Genomic DNA, 24,874 nt, shown 5'->3' with positions numbered 1-24,874 from the left:
GTTAGTTCCTATTCCGCTCCTCCATGAGCCTATTGTTGTGTGAGTATCCCCATATGTACAAATCCACAAAGATACACACTGCATAATGCCTGTGTTCTGCATAATTTAACAGGTGTTCAAACAATTATGGCTGTACAATTTAAATAAAACACTTGCATACACTCTCCCACACACACAGACACCCACACACATGCTCACAGTTATCAGGATTCATATTTGGCCAGGACTGGTGAGGGGAAATGACCTGCATGTCTCGATGTTCTACTTCAGTGGTTCTGAAACTTTATACCATAGTACCATCTCAAACATTATATTTTGGTATTGAATATGAGTGTAAGCACAGTATGCAGATTAAAAATAAATAAATAAATAAATAAATACATAGATAAACAAATAAATAAATACATGAGTAACTAAATAACCTGAAATGGAGGAAAACAGGTATCAGATACATGATTAAACCTTGAACATTACACACAACTTGAATATTGAACTTGGGGATTTTCACATATGCCCATATAGCAATTTATGAATCTCTGTTTCATCAATTGTTTGTAACGCACTCCCCAGAGCAGTAATTGAGTCGAAGAAAGAAAAGACAAAATTATTATTGATCAAAACAAGCAAATGGAAAAATACACCTGAATTAAAGTGACAAAATGGAATAAAATAAATAAATTGCAACTGAGGGAGATTTCAGTGCCACAAACAAAAGGGGATAAAGTCTGCACTGCATGAAAGAGGAAGCTGACAATAGGAGATGGAGGGAATAGAGGATGGAAAGAGAACCACAGAGACGATGCAGATCCAGAGCGAAGGGCATTTGGGGCTCTGCAGTTTATTCAGGCAAAAAATGTGGGAGAGCCGCCAGGATGCAAAAACAAAAGGAGGGGAAAATGAGTGGGGAGAATGACAGAAGATGAGAGAAGGTCAAGTTGACTGTGCAGCACACAGAAGTATTGACACGCAGATTTTGCCCACATGCGATTGCTATAATAACAGATTGGTCATGAGAACCTAAATTTAGCTTATGATCGTGACGGGAATATGGACTCTTTATTTAAAGTGTCTCTTTTTGTTGGACTGAACTGTGATCGACATACAAAGAATTGTAACAAAATGTCATCAAATGTTAAATAAGTACATGGTAGAGGGAATGTAAAGGACTGAAAAGAACTGCAGGAGTGAAGGCCAGAATTGAAAGTCAATGTGACAAGTAACAAAAAGGGACACCATAAAGAAGATAAAAGAAAGGAAGCGTGACAGAATGTCTAGCTTGACGGTGAGGCTGGCTGAGTTGGAGTGTAAGGGTAATCCTGGTGAGAGAATCAGAGGATCAGATGATAGCTGGGAGTGCGCAGCGAAAGTGGAAATTTTATTAGCTCGGAGAGAAGTCACACTCAGCTTCCACAAGCCGAAAAATAACAAATAACTAAATAAATAAATAAAAAGGAGGAGACCCAATGGTGAGAAGGCAAAATAGACCTTTAAAAAACATGATGAGAAAACAACAGAAAACATCCTGGTTTCTTATGAATTTGTAATGAATTTTCTATGAAAATGCCTCACCACACTCACTAGAACCACTGTCATGTAGCTGAATAACCAAAAATATGAGAAACAAACATTAAATTTAATATGGTGCTACTCTATTGGAGAACCTCTACACTTCTACAAATTACCCACCATCTCTGTTGTTGGATTGATGACTCAAAAGAGCCTTTGCTGTCCTCATCAGAATCACTCAGTTATCATGCAAACGTTGCAGAATAATGAAATGGATTGGATTGTATTAGCCTTTGTGGAGAGATGTACATTTAGCAGCAATAAAGTGATGAAAGTGAAAGGAAAGGAAGAAGTAGAAAAACAAATACAGGAGATGCTGTAATGCGGTGCTAACTTAAAATCGAAAAACAAAAAGAAAAACGAATTAGCAAATAATGTGACACAACACAAAAGACACAGACACTCATTCAATCTTAAGCACTTTCTGCACCTTCTTTGTTGCATGAAGCAGTTCTAGATGAAATAGGAGAGGATCAAAGCATCCTTTTCACCAGTGGATCAGGGACATAATAGTGGAATGTGCACGTCTGTTATAAGCTAAATGTCGAAAGCAAACACAAAGGTGTACTATGTTTGTCTGTGACTTTAAAGTGTCCTTGAGAGCTTTGAAAGGCGCTTAAAACATAATTTATTATTATTATTATTATTATTATTATTATTATTATTATTATTATTAAAGGAGATTGTCTCACGTCTTCTGCCCCACGTAAATCCGCTTTTATTCCAAGCCGCGACAGTGCCACATTTGCATTGCCGCTCTGCGCTGACGCTCATTTCCTCTCACTGCAGGCTCCTCAAACCATGCAACCATGCAGTCGCAGACTGTCCAACAGCACCGACCTTTCCGCTGAACAAAGCGGGCTGTTAAAATGCTGCCCATTACAGGTGCAAAAAGCACAGTCGTCTCAGAGCTGTCCAGCGATGACAAACAAACGGCACTGACATTCCTCCCAAATCAAAAATAGTGCTGACATATTCATGCTGCCGAAAAGGTGCAACCACTCAGCAGTCTCCTCCTTGATAAATTTATTGGCCAAAAATGCTGATAAACAATCTGTATCCGTTTCACAAGAACTCATAGTGACAAAAGAAAACACAAAAACAATAGAAAAACAACAAAACAAGCAAGGCTCGGGAGAGCACTTGCTGACGGCTGCCTACTTGGGCGCCATCTTAGACTTCTTTTGTGCTGAAATGCTAAAGTCTTATTCTAAAGTGGCCATGATGCACACATATAGGTACAATGACAGCTTTCTGAAAATGTGTTGTTTATTTTCTACATGTGATTTTGGAATGCTGTAATTTGCAGAATGACTTGAAAGTGGAACCAACATATGGATGTAGCTTTTCATCAGGAAAATTAAGAACAAATGCATGGTACTGCAACTTTGGACAATGGGAATTTGGGAACTTGTAATGTTGATCTCAGCGATTGGCTGGCGACCGCCTTGTGTGCCCGAAGACAGCTTGGATAAGATCCAACATGCCGTGTTTGCCTTGACAATCATTGAAGTGAGAAAGACCTGTCGATACTGTAGTTGAAAAAAACATCACTGTAAACTATGTTCACGCGTCACTCTAAAATTAATTTGCAGCAGCTACGGCTCAGGTGGTCGAGTGGCCAGCTAATAATTGGCAAAGCCTTCGTTCCCTTCAAACATTCCCAGTTGTCTTGAACAAAATAGTGAAACTGCTCTGGTGGCTCTGTCATTTGCATCTGTATGAACAGCATATAGCTTATCCCTCTAGCATTTAAACTGTATGTTCCACTATTTGTTTTAACCAGGCACCTTAGTTAAAGTGCCCCTGTGGGAGAAGTGGCTGTACGAGTGTTGCCCAGTTCTTATTTAATCAACAACAGGAATCTGTTCACATGCTCGAAACTAAAACCACAACAACATATTTTTTGTCTCTTATGGAATTACAAAACCAAAACACAGTCAAATCATTGTATGGTATGCAAATATAAACACACTTCAAAACCAGGTTCCATAATTTCCTTCAAAGTGTGTTGCTTTGTGTAAGCGGGTTCGCTAAATGATACAATTTCTGGATAGAGTTGAGGTTCTTTATTCGGACTGCCGTCTTTGTCGGAGGGAGAAAGCAATTGACTTGGGTGCTTCTCATACACTCTCGTATGACTGACTCGCTGCAGCGCATGCTCTGTTTGGTCTATAGCCAGGCATTGCTAGTCAAAAAGCAAATATGATTTGCTCATATCATTACACAAAGAAATGCTACATGGCTGCCACCTCTACTTTCACCGTGGCACCAACAAATATATATAATATTCATAATAAAATATATATAACTATTCGTCTATATTTCTCTCTCAGCCAGAAGAGATTGTCAGTCACTATCAGAAAAGACACATTCAATATTACTGTATGTATATCTATATAAGATCATATTTGAAAAGGGTCAAAGAGCAGAAATTAAAGACCTGCGATGAACAATCCTTGTTCAAAGTCTACTTTTACATTAACTGTGAGCTATATGTGTGAATGTCCCTGTCGGTCACAAAAGCAGGAGGGGTGTATGAGCTGTGTGTGTTGGGAGATAAAAAATATATCTATAATTCAAAGGAATAGATGAGGGGTGGCATAATGGCAAAAAGCTGGCGGGAAGCACAATGGAGTGAGTGTCGATTAGAAGACAGATATAAAGGCAATAGCAATGGGATTACAATGAAGAAGCACTGGTAGAGCGAGCAAATAAAAGAGAGAGTGACAAGAGAGCAAAGACAATGGAGGCAGTGCAGAGACAGTAAAGATGAAGCAGCACAAGAAACATGTCTTTGAGGGGGACCGGGTTGATTTGGCCCTGTCAATGATTATGGAACAGCTCCTGTAGAGTGAAGGTGACTCACACAATCACGGCTCTGCGTAGAACATTAGCACTCTGATCTCTGCTGCATACGTTCAATGTGGTCACTGTGTGTGTGTGTGTGCGCGTGTGTGCGTGTGTCTGTGTGTGTGCTCGTGTGTGTGTTATCATGACAACATTGTCCAAGCATCAAAAATCAGCAGGGGAAGTTAGCCTCTGGCGACAGAGATGGATGTGCTATTATCTATTATTAAGAATGACATTTATCAACAGGCCGTATAATGTGGCGCATAGACGCGTATATGCCCCCCTCCTACCTGCGCCCCGCCCAACCACAAGCATCCTGCCCAGGTGGCCCGGTGTCGAGTGGTAATCGCATCGACCTCACAGTGCAGAGATATCGGTTTCGATTCCAGCTCTGGGTGTGAGTGTGAGTGCAGATGGCTGTTCGTCTCTGTGTGTCTTGTGATAAGATGCCATACGGTTCAGGGTGTCCCCCGCCTAGTGCCCCTGATATAGGCTCTAGCCTGCCCTGCTACCCTTGTGAGGATAAAGCGGCTCAGAAAAGGGATGGATGGATGGAATGAATTTCGGCCGTCAGGAACGCCGGGTTTTATTGTCACATACAAAGCTTGTTGACTCCACAAATGCGCTGCGCAATGTGCAATGAATCCAACTCTACAAATCCAGCACTCACCCGAACACTGCAAAATTATGACAGCTGGCCCAGTAGCCATCACCCCCACATGTTAAGAGATTTTGCACAAATATTCCATGAGATGTGAACTGTGTCAGCCTGTCTATTGTCTGAGGCTCTTCAGAATCTGTGCTGTATATCAGATTATTTGAATTGTCCATAAAAAGGTGGAGTGACAATCAAGGAAGATGCTGGATGCTCCAGAAAGAGGACATTGTCGAGAATCAAGATACATATGTGGGCACATATTGACAGACGAACTCAGTCCCATTCATTGTAATGTCACAAATTCTACGTATGTCGCTCGTGTATATTTTTAGCTGCCAATGAAACTATAATTATGGTTAGGTGGTGTTGTAAAACACAAAAACTGTACTCTGTTTATTGAATTTTTTATCTTTTGCCTTATCTCCTGGTTCTACTCTCTGAATGCCTGTTTGTGACGTGCATTTGTTGTACTGGTAATCCAGCTCATCGTTGATGTAATTCTAAACAGAACCATTGCAAGACATCTTCAATTTAGAATTATAGACATTTTTCAGAATGTAATACCACTTATGTGTTGAGTATCTTATCTATGAATTACACATGTGTTTACTTGCCCAACAAAAGCTTATTGTCCAGTGGTAGGTGATTGTTGACAAAAATTGGACCAAGTCACAGCAACAGAGTAGAATTAGGTTAATGTGGGGCGTGCCCTAAAACATTGGATATTCTCTGAATAACAATTCCAAAGATGACTCACACGGACTCTCGTGACAATGACAAATCAGGCAAAGACTGTAAATCGGCCAGAGTACATGGGACAACGCTTAATCGTTCATAGTATTATATCAGTTTAAGTGCACATTGTGAGGTCGAGCTTGGAGACGTTGCCTTTCTTTATGGACTTTAATATACTATCTGTTCAGCTGAACAAACAGTTTTCAGTGGGTGCATATTTGTATAATTGCCCATACATAGTACATTCATCCCTGGGAAATCTTGAATTTTCAGACACATGATTATATAGCCCGGAGCCTTAGCTCATCACCATTACTTCTGTGCCGCAATTCTTTGTGTTTATTTGATGGGAACACCAAATGTGAAATGTGTTTCATACAGATGGGATGGAGTATAATTTTGTTTAAAGCGTAATTGTCACAACGCATCATCAAGACTCCGCAATTACCCTTTGTGTTTCAACGTGTCACATTTTAAAGTGAGGGAGAATGGCGCATTGTAAGAAGAGAGTGCAGATAAGAGATGAGACGTTATTTCAAACGTGAAAGGCTCAAAATAACAGGCTTTCAAGAATAAGTCCAGGAAAATCACCTTGCTCAGCTGTCCTCATGACAGCCTGTTGAGTGTGTGTATGTAGGAATAGCGAGGAAGCCTTTCAGAGGTTTACAAAATGCATCATTGCAGCCAAAAGATAAAATATAAGGTGAGAAGAACTGCTGTTGTTGACAGGGACTGAAGTACCTTATGTCATTTTATGATGTTGCATATTATGCTGGAGATGTTTAGATGCAGCTATGTTCAGGGAACAGGTGAGGCAGATGCCATTTTTTTTTCAATCATAGACATCTTAGTCTTGTTGTGTATGGTTTGGGTAGAACTGTTACTTTGCTGATGAATGAACATCATATAGAAAAGTGTTAATGCATTTTTTTTCTTGATTATTCAATTTGACATTGTATTAGTGTAGCTTTTGCCACAGGCAATGCCGGCGCCTATTCCAGCTGACTTTGGGCAGATGGCAGACCACACCATGAACTGGTCGCCAATTAGTCACAGGGTGCATATAAAAACAAACAACCATTAAAACCCCTATCCACATCATGACTGAGTGAGCAGCGATCCCACGCTGCCTGCTCACAAATCATGTAAGGGTACCATTACACCATCAGCGACTAGAGTTGTCATCATCATTTCTGCATAAGATGCTTTGAAAGGCAATTTGAATAAGGACCCAAAGCATTTGTGGTTAAAATGTGATTTGTTTCTTTATACATGGCATGAGATTGATACTCCAGGATGTACCCTTTCTCTCAGCTAATGTCAGCACAGTTGGGTACCAGCTCACAAGTGATGTAGAAAACGGAGGGATGGAAATTTGTCAAGCTTCCCACCATGGACATTACTTCTGTGACCGAGTGATGTTTGTGCCAACATTTTCTGCTGCTTATCCTGTTCTGGGACTGAAGCTTGAGCCTGCTAACTGAATCATGCTGACATGAATATGTTATGTCTTGTAGTATTTAATAAAGGCCACTTGAAGGCTTTCACAATTGATGAAAAGTGTGAGTTAAAAAAATACATAATAGACAGGAGGGAGTTATTCTAGTGCGACATCATGAAGAAGAGTGTACACCATATGACACAACTCTTGTGGTGATTGTACAGCTCTTGATGGTATTGATCCAACACAAACTAGTGCAATTTGGTGATTTTTGCTTGAATGTCCTTTGAACTTGTCTCTTCTGATTATGTGCATACGCATTCGAAAAAAAAATATTTGCGCATAGAAGTGTAACAAGTTTGATTTGCATTTTCCCAGAAAGTTGATGTCGTTATTTTTTTAAGAACATTGTGAAAAAGAAAAGTCAGACTGTGTGTTCCTCCCTCCAACTTGAAAAGACCCCCCAGCCCCCAACATGCCTTCATCTGGCTCTCTGTAAGCCATTAAAACTGTTTGTTTGAACCAAGTCGATTTGGAAGATACCCACAGAGCCTTATGCGGGGGAGCTGACAGATGCTCCGGCCTTTACCTCCACCTGCCTCAAGCTATCTAACCAGACAGCGTCCTACCAAGCCACACTCAGTTGTTTCCTAGCAGAATCAGAATCAGAATACCTTTATTCGTCCCGCAATGGGGAAATTTGCTGATTCTGATTCTAGCAGTACTTGCAAAAACATATTAAGATAACCTACATGTAAATGACACAATTCCTGCTTCTCCGTTCTCGCCGTGTGTACAAACTGACACATTTGGTTAATGTTAATGAAGGGTGTTTGCTTAAAAATGGACCAACCATAGCAGTTATATTGATCCGAACATCCTCTAAGTAAGAAAAATTGTCTCTTACAACAACCCCAGTACTCATGTTTCCCTTAAATATGGTTTGTAAAGCAAAATCTTTTTATGTTATTATTTTGTTTTCAATGGTTAGCTCCTCCATTACTTCTCATCTCATATTGATCACAAAGAATCTGAAACACCTGTGGGAGAGTGAGAAGATTTTGAATGCACTAACTTGGAAATGTTAGCACAACATGATGGACGACTTTGAACTGTAGCCATCAAAGTCTTCAATGGCAAGATGCGGTTCAGTGTTGAATTCTATTTAGACCCAGATATTCTCTCCATATTTTCGTGTTGGGGGATGGAGGGAGGTGAAACTGTGAGAGGATAAAAAGCCAATTATATGAAGAACAAGTGAGTTTGTAACCACAGTGTTGTTGAGAATAACCTTTCCAAGCAACAAAGCATGATTTTTCACTTGGGAAAAACACAACTTCTTCTTTTCCTTTCAGCACAACTAAAGGTAAATATTGCTTGCTTTGTATGGTTCACATCCCTGTTTTCTTAGCACTTTCATTTCTATAATTACAGAGTGGAGGAGAGTTTTAAGACTCTTTTCTGGTCCATCTTTGGCCTGTCAGAAGTGATTTCAGTGGTGTTGAAGTATGACCATAAGTTCATCGAGAACATTGGTTACGTCCTGTACGGGGTCTACAACGTCACTATGGTGGTCGTCCTTCTCAACATGCTCATTGCCATGATCAACAGTTCATACCAGGAGATCGAGGTAAGTGTTCGCTTTGACATGACCATGTTTCTGTGAAAATTATGAGAAATAACATTTTTGGAGGAGAGATGGAGTGTTCTTCGTCTGGAATTATTTAAAGTTTAGACTGCTTTACACTGTAAAAACACTGCCACTGAATGGAGCAGACGGAGATGTTTCCTTCTATGGAAGTAGTAACCACAATGATGCTAATGCCAGAATGGAAAGGGGTGTGATGATTCACACTCAACACACTTTTCTCTTCACCAGTTTATGTGGCTTGGTTCTCATTTTTGAGTTCCAACATGAAATTATAAAATTGAGATCTTTCTGCTCTATCATTTCACCAAAGTGTAACTATTGTAGTGATCACCATCAAATTCTTTTGCACAGATACCACAACATTATCACATCAGGGTGAAAACTGAAGATTCAGCACTTATTTTCCCATTCTTTTTATGCAGAAGCCAGCAAAGTGGGATATTACCATTACTGTTTCTGTTAATCCCCAAAAGGTCAATTGACGCAACTGGACTTGATTGCTGAAGATATTTCACTTTTGATCCAAAAGGATTCTTTGGGTCTTCTTTTTTAGGAGTGGAATATTGTTATTTAAAACTCTAATGAGTCTGTCACAATATGGTGGTGGTGTTGTTTTTCCCAGGCGTGGCTCATGAAAAACCACTGCATACGGACTCGTGTGTTCACTCACCTCGGTGCAAAATAGCTCATTAAACAGACAAAACAGACAATTTTGGGGGGTTGTCACATCATTGTTTGTTGATACAGGAACAACATTTCGAGCTTTTCCAGAGAAGCTTTCCTTTAAAACTGTTTTATGTTCCTCTCTTCCTGAGTTTGATTTCATTGTCCTCAAAGGATCGTCTTCTTGAAATGCAATAGAACTGCATTCAACATGCAAGGGATTGCATTCATGGTCATTGTCAAATTTCCCGATTGTGGGACTATTAAAGACTTTCTTATCTCATCCCACCTTATCTTATCACATAGTATTGTGTTATATAATATACAGAAATTATAAGCCCGACATACCAGTAACTTTATTCACTAAAAATGAGTTTGGTCTTGATTTTAACGAAATGCCACATTATGCCTGAAAGGAACATTTTATTGTCACTTTTCTTTATTTTTTTCTTGCACTCCACATGCAGGCAGGTGACATACGCAGGCCTGCAAGCAAATATATCCAAAGGATGGGGCGCACAAATGATGACTACTGCTACTTGTTGCAATTACCTTTGTGAGCTGTGGGACTCAAACTGTGATCCTCTCTTTCTGGACAGTATTTATACCCTGAAACCATGATGAAAATGTGTTTTTTTTTTCATCTGGGGCAATGCCTCAGATGAACAGATTTTGGCATGATAAGAACAGATGTTGGCATGATGAGACCGCGTGGCCCACACTGACAGATGTAGTTTGACGACAACTCATTTCCATGAATCCTGATCTGTTTATTTGTATGAGCACCTGCTTATATTTATAACGCTCTTACTTTGGAATAACTTGTGTTCATGTTCAATTGGAAGGACATACAAGAGAAGACCTGTGATAATGCCTCAGGAGGAAAAGATATGTCTTGTTGGGGGAGGGGTAACCAGGGTTCTGGTGCTCGATTCCAAACGCGGCAGAAAATAAATGGGTGAATAGAGAGAAAACAGAAATTGGATTATTCTTGAAAGGATTTGAAAGTTCAGTGACATTTCAAATACACTGGACCTGTTGAACATGTCCCGGGTGCAAGTAGTTTCGCATGTCAGTGTGAACATTAAGAAACCTCTTGCCCGAATACAATAGATTTTTTCCACCCCTAACCCAACTATGTCATTCCAAACACACTCTGTTTCTGCAGGAGGACGCTGATGTGGAATGGAAGTTTGCTCGTGCCAAGCTGTGGCTGTCCTACTTTGACGAGGGTCGCACTTTACCCGCACCCTTTAACCTGGTCCCTAGCCCTAAATCCTTTTACTACCTGGTCCGGCGCATCAAGTCAGGCCTCTTTGGAATCTGTAAAGTGGGCGGTCATCAGCACAACAATGAGTTGGAGCTACGTATGCTCAATTCGCAGGTCAAGGTAAGTAATGCTGCAGAAAATCAAATTAAGTGAGTCACTGTGCCATATAGAGCGGTTAAAAAGTATTTTTCTCATAACATAACCCAAACCAAACATGTCAATAAAATACTTCATAGTCACCACAAATACAACTTAATAATGTAATGTCCTGTGTATCCTGTGTAGATTGTGTTTTGGGAATCAAAGGTTTGATTTTAACATCCACTATTGTTTGCACTTGCACCAGGGTGAACATTTCAGATCTTATCCCCACCCAGGAGAAGAGTTTCTGAATTTTCCCAGAAACTCGAGAAAACATCCAACCAGATATGAGGTGAGTTTCATGCACTGAGCGAAAAGCCACAGATGTTATTGGAGCACCGTAAACTCTAAGCTGTAAACGCATACCATACCAGACCATCCAATTTTTGACAGTGGTTGTCAATGATTAGCTGGAGTCTATCATAGATGACTTTGAACAAGAAACAGAGTTTGCAGTTAACTGCTTGACAGCCTATCGTACCGAACACATAAGCAAGTAATGACTCACACTCATGTGCTTGCATGGCAAAAGGTCATTTAGATTTTTAGATTTTTATTTTAAGATTTGCAAATGAGGCCTGTTTTTTTATTATTATTTTGAGTGAATTTATCAGAATGAATTTGAATGGAAGTCGGTGTGTGCACAACCACACACACACACACACACACACACACACACACACACACACACACACACACACACACACACACACACACACACACACACACGCACACACACACACAAACTTAATGTGGACAAGTGCAAAAGAAAATGAATGGGTGGATTGATCCAATAAGTTGAATTAATAGTGTCAACTTTCAACTTGTTATAGACATATTGAACGCGTGGATTCTCCAAAAAAACTAATACGATCATTCCTAAAAGGTCCTATTCACTCCCCATCCTCCCTAAGAAATAATAAGATCCAGAAAACCTCAAATGGGAAGCTGCTCACAAACTCTGTGATCAATTAAAATATGTAGTCCAGAAAAGCATATAATACAAAATATACGGGGGTAGGGGAAAAAGAAGAATGAATGTGTGGGTGTGAAAAAGATACTGAGTAAAGAGAAGTGTTAGTTGAAGTGGCAAGAAAGACAAAAGAGCAAGATAATGAGGATGAAATGACCCAAATGAGCTTGCTGAGGTGGACACAATGCTGGCACTTAGAAAATGAGCGCTGAAAAGGGATCAGTCACTCTCCTTATTTCTTTCCACATCATTTCTATCCTGAGAGATATGAACAAGAAAATTCTAATAGCTAGTCTACTCCAGTTATTTTCAAATCCAGCATTTTATGATACGTTCGCCATAAATGGAGACGGCCGATGAAGTATTAAGCAGTAAAGGCTTGTTACCGGGTCAGCATTTAATAGCACCTGTATTTGTACCTGAGTGTGTTGGGTGCGTATTCAAATTTTAATGAGAAACTTGTTTGCTGTCTTGACATACATGTGTTGTCGTACCACCTCGCCACCTCCTCATTTCGTTGTGTTGGCTATATTCCCCGCAGAAGATCATGAAGCGACTCATTAAGCGTTATGTGCTCAAGGCCCAAGTGGACAGAGAGAGTGATGAAGTCAACGAAGGTGACAGCCACTTTTTGTGTTTATTTTCTTACGCTGAGCAGGTCCTGAACTGGATGTACAATTGAATGAACCTTTCAGCTTCATATTTGATGCAAGAGAATACATATTCCACCTGGAGGCAAAACACCTTAAATAAATAAAAATAAACTGCTGATACGATGAACTCAGCAGCCACTTCGTCGGGTTCCGCTGCAGCGATTCTATGCAATTTTTATGGACACTATTCGGTTTTCTATGCACAGATTATTGTACTGCAACGGCAGTATATCACATTGAACAGTTTGCCTCTGATATACTTATATACTTACTTTATATACTTATACTGATATCCCATATACTTATGCTGTAACCAACCTATTTTGCTAGTTTTGTACTATTGTGACCTACAAAGACCATCATCTCCATAAGGCTTTACGCAATCAAGCTTTTTGAGGTTGATCAGTAATCAATTCTGGGGGAGAAAAATTCTCGATCACCAATTTGAAGATTTGGTGATCACACAAAGTTGATCAATTTATGATTTATTCTGCAGTCACGCCCACCGTAGAGGAAATGCATTAGGAGAAATCTGAATAATATGTCTACTGATACACATGTGCAAGTACTTCCTGTGCATTTTCTGATGGTTTCCCTGAGCTCACGCGTTGCAATTGTCATGTACCCGTAGGTGAGCTGAAGGAAATCAAGCAGGACATTTCCAGCCTCCGTTATGAGCTTCTAGAGGAGAAGTCAGAGGCTGCTGGGGAGCTGTCTCTGCTTATTCAGCAACTCGGCGAGAAATTTGGCAAGAACACCATGAGGCACTGAAGGGCGACTAGAAAAGTGGGCCCTGATTGTGTCAAAGAGAGAAAGAGAAAACATGAGGAGGGCGGGGAGCAGGATGTTTATGAGAGACGGTAGGACAAAAGTGCAAGCAAAGCATTGAGAAAACAAGTTTGACTTTGCGGAAGATATCCTGTCTTCAGGCTGAAAAAAGAAAATGTTTGCATTTCTATGGCCGAGTAAACATGACTGGGGTGAATGATGTTAACAGTGCAATGCCAGTTAAAATAGAAGACTGTTTGGTAGGTGGTGAAGAGAAGAGAAAGATGCATGCACTTTCAAGGGATATGAGCACATGTCCAATAATGAGAAGATGGCTTGGTGAAAGCTAGAGGAAGAAGAAAACATCTTTATTCACGCTGCACAGGCTTGTTTTCTCACAACAGACGCGTCGAGAGACTACACAACCCTTTATGCACCAGGCAGTCTAATTAAATCATCTTCTTCCCTATTGTGCAACTAGGGGGAAACGTGATTATCTAGAAAATATGTTGGGGTGGATTAGCTCAGAGAACATTTCTCGAGGAAACATAACCTTTTGCTTCAAACACAATGTGCTGTTTCAACACACAGCTCAACGTCAAGTGCTCTATCCTCCAAATACAAAATGATGCGGCTAAGCAGGGCAAACTCTGTCTATATTAACCAACTCTGTCTATATTAACCCATTATTTCAAATTTGGAAACATGTATGTTGTGGCGGCCCCTCTGGCGGCGTCACTCAGCTCGAGAACAAGATGCGCATCTATCATTCAGCAGTTCTTCCAATCTATCCTCTCTTGTATGGTGCGGAATCCTGGCCTTTAAACAATGCGCTGGCCAACAGGATTGGTGGCTTTAACAGCAGCTCACTCAGAATCAGCTCTGATCTGATGGAGTGAAAAAAACAAAAAGGTGTGGAAAGATTTCCTTGAATCTCTGTTTAAAATAAAATAGCGAAAACGTGTTGACCAGTATTATCGGTATGAGTGTACCCTGCTTCAAAATCAGATCATGACATCACTCCATCTTTTTTTCCTGATCAGTATCACACATTGTTTGCTTTTGTTTGTTGGGGTGATGTGCAGGAACAGGCACGCCATTGTCAAATTATGACACTCAATTTTGGTAGCACCACATCAAGAAAGCCACACCTCCAGTAGAGCTGCTGAATCATCTAACACACTGTCCTTATGTATTTATTTTGATGTTAGATTCAAAGGGAAATGTCTATTGTGTATAGCTTGGTTTAAACCATTAGCATATCTAGAATTTACAATGGTCCCGAAGTGCAAAACACAAAAACAAGCCAACAGAAAAGGGGGAACCAAAAACCTAATACACGGGAAGAAAAAAAACTAAACACAGGACCAAATCCAAAAGCACAAATACAAAACAAAATAAAAAACATAACTTAAAAAAAACAGCAACAAATCACAACATCAGAAAAAATAAATAAATAGACAACATCAAATCCAAAGTATTCAAGTTAGTAAATAAATAAATAAATAAATAAATAAAATGACTACTTGAAGAAATGATACACCACAACTAAATTTTTGTTTTTTTTCTTCACATCAGAGCCACCCAATGAGACACTTTATTCATCCAGTCATTGTCTGTTATTACTCTATTCTACATCCATGATTCATGACATGTTTAAATATTAAGCCGACTAATTATGATGCACAAAAGCCACAGCTGGTGTGTTTAGTATCAAGCCACAGAAGTTGTTTTTAACAAGACACACACAAAAAAATATCCATTACTTTCCAAAGCTAGGAGGATGTTTGACCTAAAGCACTGTATTTTCATTTTCAAAATGATATCTTCCAATATATTGTCATATTCTGTTTTTGTTTTGGTTCGTAGAAATAAATGGCATTCATCAGTCTTCATCTTGAATTCATTGCGGTTTGATGTTCAACACCTGCCTTGATATGTGTTTGATGCCAATTTTAGGAATGTAAATGTTTTCTCTTTTTCATGTTTTAAGTAAATGCAGTAAATGCCCCCCCCCCCCCCCCCCCAACCCCTTCACTATCCTTGTGAGGATCAAGCGGATTGAAAAATGGATGGATGTTCACTGATGTGTTTCACCAGGCACAGCCTGCTAACTTGCAGTAGAGAGGCAATTGTTGCCCTGTGACCTGTGATCATAGTTACTATTAATATTCTCATTATGTATTCTAATATAAAATTTCTTCCGAGTACAATTCCCTGATTTCACTGGCAAAGAATGGGAATCTGGAGCAGCAGGAGACGGATGTAAAAGGGTGTCCCGTGCCTCAGCGCCAGATCTCCCCTCAGGTAGACTGTGATTTCCTTGTTACAAACACTCAAACTATTCTATCAACGTAATTTTTTCAGTATTCATGTTGGGGTCCGATATGGCTGTTGCTCATCATGACACGTGAGTGTGATTGTTGAATAAATCAACCACACCGTCAACCCACTTCCTACTCGTGGTGCGTGCTGCCGAGATGTATGCTAGCCCTCACGTTCGCGCGCGCACACACACATATACACACACACGCACACACACGAACACACATACACACAATATGAAACAGAATAAGAATAATTCTCTCCTGGAATATTAACCTCATCCTCACATTATCATAAAAATGAAAAACCACCCTGGTGGCAATCCTTCCAATTCTGCTTTAAAAAATGGAAACATTCCGTGGTATCCTGCACAGTCTCATAATCGTGTGACTATTTTTGTAGGTTGCTGTTGTTTTGTTTGAAATAACTCTTGACAATTATACTGTAGATCCTGTACGTAATTGTTTCCGTGATTATGTTTCGCCTAAATCGTCACTCTCTGCGTCTGGTCCGTCAGCAACATGTTTGGTGGGGCCTGTCAAGATTATACAGACAGCTATCATCAAGATCAATGTCATCCACTAAGCCACAAGTGAATTGACATGTCATCAAATAATTGTCCATGATCATTCACTCTGTTTATTCCGTCACATTCCAGAAAGATGATCTACAAAATGTGAATGAGGGTTGTTTCTAGCTCAGTCATGTAGACAAATCGCATCTTCATTTATTCCAGAGCTTTTCCTCTATGAGTAAGATATATGCTTGTGATGCTTCAAGCATGCTCTGAAAAGTCCACTTTTTCAACCACACATTGCCATATGGGGGGAATTATTTTTGGATTAAATTGAATCCTCCTTGGGGCTAGATCAATTGTTCTTAATATTGGTTCAATCGAGCCTGAGGTTTTCAGTAAATCGGTCTCAGGGTTCAACAGGGCTTCTGCTATGGTGGTTAAGACACACCCGACTGAACCCATAAATTAGAGATGACACACTCGCTTGGTCATCACAGGCTGGTTCAAAAAAAACTCATAATTTATAATTGTACTAATTTGGTTTATTTTTTTTCTGTTTTCATAAATGCGTTTGAAAAGGATATTTTTCATTTTTCACTCATGACTGGTTCGCTGAATATACATATGAACCAATTGGCTTCTGTACCTCTAAGAAGGTTAAGAACCACTTGTCTTAATGTATAAATCCCATATGATATCAATCATAATGTATACCATAATACTAAATTTTTCAACCAGCTAGCTAATATCTAGCTAGATAGCTAAATAGCTATATAGATAGTATCTAGCTAGATAGCTAGCCAGCGAGCCAGACAGCTAATATATAGATAGCTAGATAGCCAGACAGACAGACAGCTAACGGATAGGTAATAGATAAATAGCAAATAGATAGCAAATAACTAGCTAGCTAGGTATCCAGCTAGGTAGCTAGCTAGATAGCTAAATAGCTAGATAAATAAAAGAAGTGAAAAGAGGAAAAAGCTAATAGATAATAAATAGTAGAGAGCAAATAGATAGCATATAGCTACGTAGCCAGCTAGATAACTAAATAACTGGATAGCTAGATAAATAAAAAGAACTAAAGAGATGAAAAAGCTAATATATAATAGTAGATATGATATAGATAGCATATAGCTCCCTAGCTAGGTAGCCAGCTAGATAGCTAAATAGCTGGAAAGCTAGAAAAATAAAAACAAGTATAGAGAGGAAAAAAGAAATAAGAATAAAGTCAAGAGAAAAGATGAAAGCTAAATTAAAAATACACCATTCATTGGGGTAGGCCTTATACGTACTTCGCTGTGCGTTATACAACGGAAAATACGGTCATCACAATTTGTCTTTTTTTTTTTAAACAAATGCCGTGACTTTGGATGGCACTTGTTGCGGCTGTCGACGGCGGTTAATTTGAATCTTACTTGCCTTTCACTACCAGGCTTCAAGGACAACCGACGCTTGCGCACCACTTGCGTCCACAATTTGTAAAATCACTTCAAATAACTTCTACTGAGCGCATTTTACAGATTCCACCGCATATAGCTATATTTTACGTTTTAAGACTTGCGCTGTATATTCATGATGTCTTGTTTTCGAGTTGATGACGATGCCCGAAGTGGAGCAAGGCAGTGTGTGACCCATAGTGGCGTCACGAACAAGGGGGCGTACTTTCTGAATCTCCCCAGTTTCGAGCTCATTTGTGGCAGTTTTCGGACACTTTGAGTCATTTTTATTGATGATTTGTATTTGACTAAACATATCAGCCTGTGTGTTTTGGGTATTTTAGATGCTATAAAACGTTCTGATGTCAGTTAGCAAACAAAAACATTTTGGAGTTTTCATTATGTAAAGTAAAGACCTGCCTCTACTGCTCCCCTTTAAACTCATTGCTTACATGACTTGACAATTCCACTAGACCACTGCTATTTTTTGTTTTTGTTAATAATTGTGTACAATAATAAATTTCAAATGTATTTCGATGAAAAGGTTTCTTCAGCCGTCATCTGTACTTTTTTGAAGGTGTCGGACGTTTCGCTTCTTATCCAAGAAACTTCGTCAGCAAACGTTTGCTGACGAAGTGTATTGGATAAGAAGAAAGTACAGATGACGGCTGAAGAAACCTTTTCATCGATGGACCACTCCTGTACGACTGAGAGCTTACACAGACGTTTCAAATGTATTTGCTATACATTAATTTAGCGACAATTAATATATTGCCTCTAATTTATTAATTATTATTCCACAATTTATCACAGCATCACTAAAAGTAGAGAGTAGAGACGACAGTCACTCATTTGCTCACGTGGACCTCTTCGCAGAGAGGCTTCGGTGGGGTGGGGGGTCGCAAAGAAAGGTTCTTGGAAATGATACTATTCTAGTTTTATTTACTCCAGTTTGCAACAAAAGTTAAAAATAAGGAATCGAAAAGCTCTCTCATTTGTCCCTTTGGACATAAAGGTGCTTGGAGATGGACAAGTGGTCCCCTGGCACTGACATGACCATTCCCATCAAGTTAGTCAAGTTGGTGACCGCTCTTATCTTTTCATTGTATGCTCCAAATAGTACAACATCAAATCATAAGCATTTAGTTTCGGGCAATACTCCATCATGAACAGGTCAAGCTAGCAATGGAGCTGCCTCAGCGTGCTTATTGAGCTGGGGCAGTTTCTTTGAGCACACTATCAATCTTCTTTGCTAGCTTATCTAATAGCTTATTCTCTAAAACATAGGGGTCAAAGTCAAGACTTGGAGGGCCGCTGTTCTGCTCGTTTTCCAAGTCTCCCTGTTGCAAAACACATAATTCAAATGAACAGGTTTAATGTGAGACATCATTTGAATCAGGTGTATTGCAACAGGGAGACTTAAGAGACATGCAGGACAGCGGCCCTATTGGCCCCGAGTTTGACACATATGCTTTAAAGAATAACAAGTGGTAAGCATGACTACTACACATGGAGAGGTTGTGTGTGTAAATCTCAGCTCCGGTTATTCTCATCCTTCGGTGTAGGTTTTCTCTAGGTACTGTATTGTGATTTACTCCCACATCCCCAAAGCATTTAAGTGAACTATCTCGATATTCTGCGTCGGTGGGAATGTTAGCGCACACGGGTGTTTGTCTATAATGTTCCTTGACAATTAACCAAGGATGTGCCTCTCACCCAGTGTCGGCTTGCATAGGCAGGATCAAATCTGTCATAGTACCACTGTGTAAATAAGGGTGATTGATAAATGAAACTACTGGATTTTTTTTGTGTGTGTGTTATCGAAGGATGAATGCCTTTTTGAGTGACTACACAATGATTAGGACAGTCAGAGGAAGTTGTGTTTATTGCAATAGCAGAGCCGTTGCTCGTAATGTACACCAATAATGTGCTTCAGTCTGTTTATGTTGCTACAACATACTTTGCCTTTTACGGGCTGTTTGCAACACCATTCATCTTGCGGTCCGCTTTGCCTCTCTGGTCACTTTGTTCTGTTTTGTGTTGCTTCTGTGTCATTCTTCATTCTGCTTTACTCACTCAGAGACTGTTTTCTTGTACGCTTTTACAACAATTATTAGGGTGTGTAACAATGGTGTTTTATGTGGAACAAATGGAAACAACAAAATGGAGTAGTCTGCCTAGTCCTCTGATACCCTCTTTAAATAGCAATTTGAACTGTAATTTTGTACAGTAAATAAATAATTCGGTACCTATAAAAGAAAGTAAATAGAAAATGTTAACCTTGGGAGACACAGCAACACAGACAGAACAGAATTGATTTGTTTCCTCCATCCGTCTTACGTATCAGCACGGTAACTTGTAGCAAATCAGAGTTCATAGCGCACCTTTTTGGATACCTCATTAGCTAGTGGGAAAACAAATGCCAAACCACAGCCAAAAAGTAAAGGATGCACACAGTCACTGACGCAATCTCGTTGCTTTTTAATAAACCAAAAGATAACACTAATCATGGATTCATAGGAGCTGCTGCTGGCCAAAATCTACACTCATGCGCTCCACATTCAGACTACCGCGAGTCAAAACCTGTCTTGTCCCCACTTTATGACGTCACACCTTACTCAACTAACCTAGCCCTCAAATACACAAATAACAATAAACAGAAATTACACGATGACACAGAGATACCTCGGTTTACGAACTTTACATTTATGAAAATGTTCCCTTAGCATACGAATGTTGCCTTGGCATACACACTTTTTTTCGTACACGGAGCTGCCTCAATGTGTGATGTGTCATTCGCGAACGAGCCCGTTCTAACAACAAAATGGCAGCCAACTGTTTTTGTCCTCTATTACCGACCCCCAGTCTTCAGTTAAACCCACGTGATTGGTCAAGAACGCAGAAGTGACGGGGTGTTGTTTAAACATTAAAGAGACAGGCAGATGACAGTGAGAGAGTTTCAACTTTGACAGTTCAAAGGCAGAGTGTAGACTGCAGGGTTAAAATATCCCATCAATCAGGCTCCACAAACAACCCGCACAAGCCATCCGTACATTTCATGCAAAAAGCTATCAACCCAGCTAAACTGAACACAATTCAAAAGTCAAGTCAAAGTCAAAGTCAGCTTGATTGAATTGATGAGGAACTAGATAAAATTATCACAGAGAAAGCACCTACAAGGGATCATTCCTCAAGATGATGAAGGAAGAAGATTACGTTCCTCATCAAGTGTTTAATGCTGATGAAACCGGCCACTCCAATCCATCAAGCCATCAATGACCATCACAAAGGTAAGTAGAACGACTTTATTATGCAGTAGTTTATTTCTTTAATTATAATACCATAGTACATTTATTATACATAAAATAAGGTATACTTTGTGTCGTTTTAAGGCTTAGATATTTAGAAAGTAGAAAATTATGTTTTATGGGAACCTGGGAATTGATTATTCTCATTTTAATGGTTTCCTATGAGAAATTAATTTTTGGGATACACACTTTTCGCCTCTGTCTGGGAACCAATTAAGTTCGTAGGCCAAGGTATCACTGTACTTGATTACATTTTTAACATCCACAGAATTAATGATTAGTTACTGTTGTATTGGCTAGTATAGTTCCACAAAACAGCAATAACTTACTGAAAACCAATTTAAGTTGAATCCAGTTTTGTCCTCTTCTCTCACACCAGCTACCTTCATGTCCTTTTTGACAATATAATAATCTATAAATCAATCTATAATCCTCCTCTTTGGTCTTCCTCTCGGTCTCCTGCCTGGCAGTTTAGTTCAAGGCTCAGCATTCTTCTCCCGATATAGTGACTCTCTCTCCTCTGGACATGTCCAAACCATCTCAGTGTGGTCTCTCAGACTTTCTCTCCAAAGCCTCTAATATAAGTTGTCCCTCTAATATACTAATTCCTGATCCTATCCATTTCTCATATTAAATGTCAATAATTTGTGCAGGGATAAATGTCAGAATCAGAATCAGAATCATCTTTATTGCCAAGTATGTAGAACACACAAGGAATTTGTTTCCGGTAGAACACGCTGCACTAGTATCGTCGTCAAAAAAAAACTGCTAAGTGGCACTATACAGTTCCCTTTTGGCTACTGTTGAAAGAGTTCAAAGAGTTAATGGCTTGGGGGAAGAAGCTGTTTAAATGTCTGCTGGATTTGGTGCGCATGGATGGGTGGGTTTAATGAATGAAAAACATGTTGGACTGGTTTGAATCATTTCTTGTAAAATTGAATAGAACATGTTATTATTTACCAATCATTGATTAATATGAGATTTCAATGACACAAATTACTTTCAAAGCCTGCATCTTTCCTGCATGGTGTGATACGGCAGTTCACTGTAATGTGACTGCAGCTAGATTTATTGCCGCAGTGTTAAAATGACTCGTCCGTTCAAAGTGAGGTCATTGCCATTGCATTATTTGTGGATCCTCATGTGGGTCAAATAAAGTAGCTTTTACTCATAACTTTTTATTTTGTGTACTACTATTACGGAAGGTCACACAATGTCTGAAATGCTGACGATGCAAAAGAGGCATTGAATTCAGAAAAATTATTTTAGTTTGTGTATTGATTCTAAAATGGACTGACTAAATGTTGTGGCTAGTGAGTGTGTGCACATTTTATTGACTTTTAGCTTTAGCACATCTATCTGCTTTTTGCTCTCTATCAGCGCAGAGTTGCTTTTGGTGATGAGATATTTCAGCTCACGTACACAAAAAATGAACAATGTTTTATATATATATATATATATACAGTAAAGTCTCGTTATATCGATATTCAAGGGAGTCCGAAAAAATATCGATATAACCGGGACTATCGATATATCCGACCCTGTTTGCATGTAATTTTCTCCGTGCGTGCATAGAAATAGTATCGATATAACCGGGACTATCGATATATCCGATATCGATATAACGAGACTTTACTGTATACATATATATGGAAGGTCAAGGTGACAGTCGTGCCTGTGGTGGTGATCCCCAAACTCGACGCGTGGTTGAAACAGATCCCGGGAACAACATCGGATATCTCTGTCCAGAAAAGTGCAGTGCTGGGAACAGCACAGATACTGCGCAGAACCCTCAAGTTTCCTGGCCTCTGGTAGAGGACCCGAGCTGAAATGGGGGACAGACACCACCCATGGTGGGTGAGACGAGGATTTTTTTTTTATATACAGTAAAGTCTCGTTATATCGATATTCAAGGGAGTCCGAAAAAATATCGATATAACCGGGACTATCGATATATCCGACCCTGTTTGCATGTAATTTTCTCCGTGCGTGCATAGAAATAGTATCGATATAACCGGGACTATCGATATATCCGATATCGATATAACGAGACTTTACTGTATATATACCAGTTGTACCAGTTTTTACCAGTGGTGGATTAACTTGAGCATCATTTGTTTTCGGGTTGAGTGTGGAAATGAGGTGAACTGATGACCACCTCCACACTGGCCAATACTTAAGAGGCTAAATTTACAATTTAGCAACATGGAATTAAGGGCAAATGTAACTGCGGAAATGCCACTACTTTTCCACAAGCATTTTTACACGCTGCTTGAGAAGCAATGATGTAAACAACAAGGCAGACTCTAAGACTATAGCTTATGTTGAAAAGAAAATAAGTGTTAAAAAAACAATGTCAAACACGTCCTTACCAGCAACCTGGAAAACTTTTTTTCCCACTGAAAGACACAGCACTCGATAAAAAACACAGACACATTATAAAGACACCTTCCAATTGTTTTAAAAGACCGCATTAGTGTAATGGCTACAGAACAGTGCGATGCAATGTGTGTGTTTGTAAGGGCAAGTACACACACATAATCTTTGCTGACTTTCAAGGAATTTATTTGGGACTGTGTACCTTTTGTAAATGTGTTTCTTTTTTCTTCAACGTTATTTAAGTCAGAATACTAATTAGAGCTTTCTTGTTCATCTTTATTTTGTTTATCTCAAATAATGTCACATCTCGTCGCCGTCCTGGGCGCGCCCCGCCCCTCCTGTCACCTCCTCCGCTGCTCCCGGGAGACGGCCCCTCCCATCATCACGCACCTGGGTCCCCACAGCTGATTGTCATTCCCTTGATTGTGCCTTCTGACTATATCTACCGATCACGCTATACAGTCGCCGTCGGAGTATTCTGAAAGCCACCCTGTTACTTCCGTGCCGTCAGATCAGCTGTCACCGATCTCCCTCACTCACCTCATCCTGCTGTCATTTTTTTCATGCGTGCCTCAGTAAAGACTTTTGTATACGAGTATCTGTCTCGCCGTGTATTTTGGATCCACACTCCCCGCTTTCCTTTCGTCACTCGAGCCCAGCCCTCGAGCCTCAAGTGACGTGACAAATAAGAAGCTTGGAGTGTGCTTCATGGATGAGCTTCAGGGTTTGAGACAGAGGGGGAGAGAGAGAGAGAGAGAGAGAGAGAGAGAGAGAGAGAGAGAGAGAGAGAGAGAGAGAGAGAGAGAGAGAGAGAGAGAGAGAGAGAGAGAGAGAGAGAGAGAGAGAGAGAGAGAGACAGAGAGACAGCGAGAGAGAGAAACAGAGAGAGACAGAGACAGAGAGACACGGCGACGGAGACAGGGAGGGAGGGAGGGAGGGAGGGAGGGAGGGAGACTATATGAAAGTGGCCATTTGTATTCCTTATTTTTTTTACCACGTATTCATTAGAGACTCCGCATCTGCGTAGAATTACAATTGACCTTTTTACATAAAACTTCCATACTGCTGGCTTATGGTTATTGCGAGCACAATTTGTCACAACCACTGCAAGCCTGCAAAGTCAGCGCCATTGTTTTTTGACTCCTCCACAAGATTACAGTATGGGTAAATTTGACAACCAAACGTATGTAAATGATGTTTTACAACTAGTATAAATAATTTAAATGGCACAGTATATATAGGTTGTTCTTTTGTTCGTCTGTTTTATTTAGCAATGTTGTTGCCTCCATGCTGACGCTGCAGGCTTGTTGTCACTCAGTTGGCCATCTACCGACTATGCACCATTGCATCCATCTTGACCAGCCCAAATTGCACATGACTCATCAGTGAACAGTCTCATGCAAAAAGAGTACAACTCCATCGTTGTGTGCTATGGGTATAAAAGAGGAGAACCTCATATTGTAGCCTCCCATCCTCTTCTTACCTCAGTTCTGTGAAGAACCTTTCAGGGTGGGAGGCGGTGTACACCCAACAGCAG

General features: G+C 39.9%; 1 protein-coding gene across 1 annotated transcript in view; it reads left to right on the top strand.

Annotated features, from left to right (window-relative positions):
- The window catches only part of trpc7b (transient receptor potential cation channel, subfamily C, member 7b), a 56,699-nt gene extending 41,389 nt beyond the window's left edge, over window positions 1–15,310 (top strand). Inside the window, exons 8-12 of the mRNA XM_088987282.1 lie at window positions 8,688–8,883; window positions 10,736–10,957; window positions 11,184–11,270; window positions 12,493–12,568; window positions 13,236–15,310. Coding sequence (XP_088843408.1) covers window positions 8,688–8,883; window positions 10,736–10,957; window positions 11,184–11,270; window positions 12,493–12,568; window positions 13,236–13,375 — 721 coding nt within the window. The 3' untranslated portion in view covers window positions 13,376–15,310. The remainder of the gene's footprint in view (window positions 1–8,687; window positions 8,884–10,735; window positions 10,958–11,183; window positions 11,271–12,492; window positions 12,569–13,235) is intronic.
- The last annotated feature ends 9,564 nt before the right edge of the window (window positions 15,311–24,874 follow it).

Source organism: Hippocampus bargibanti, linkage group LG02 (assembly GCF_051943395.1).
Source record: "Hippocampus bargibanti isolate YZ-2025 linkage group LG02, ASM5194339v1, whole genome shotgun sequence".
NCBI classification, from domain to species: domain Eukaryota; kingdom Metazoa; phylum Chordata; class Actinopteri; order Syngnathiformes; family Syngnathidae; genus Hippocampus; species Hippocampus bargibanti.
This window is presented reverse-complemented; position numbering and strand designations above follow the sequence as displayed.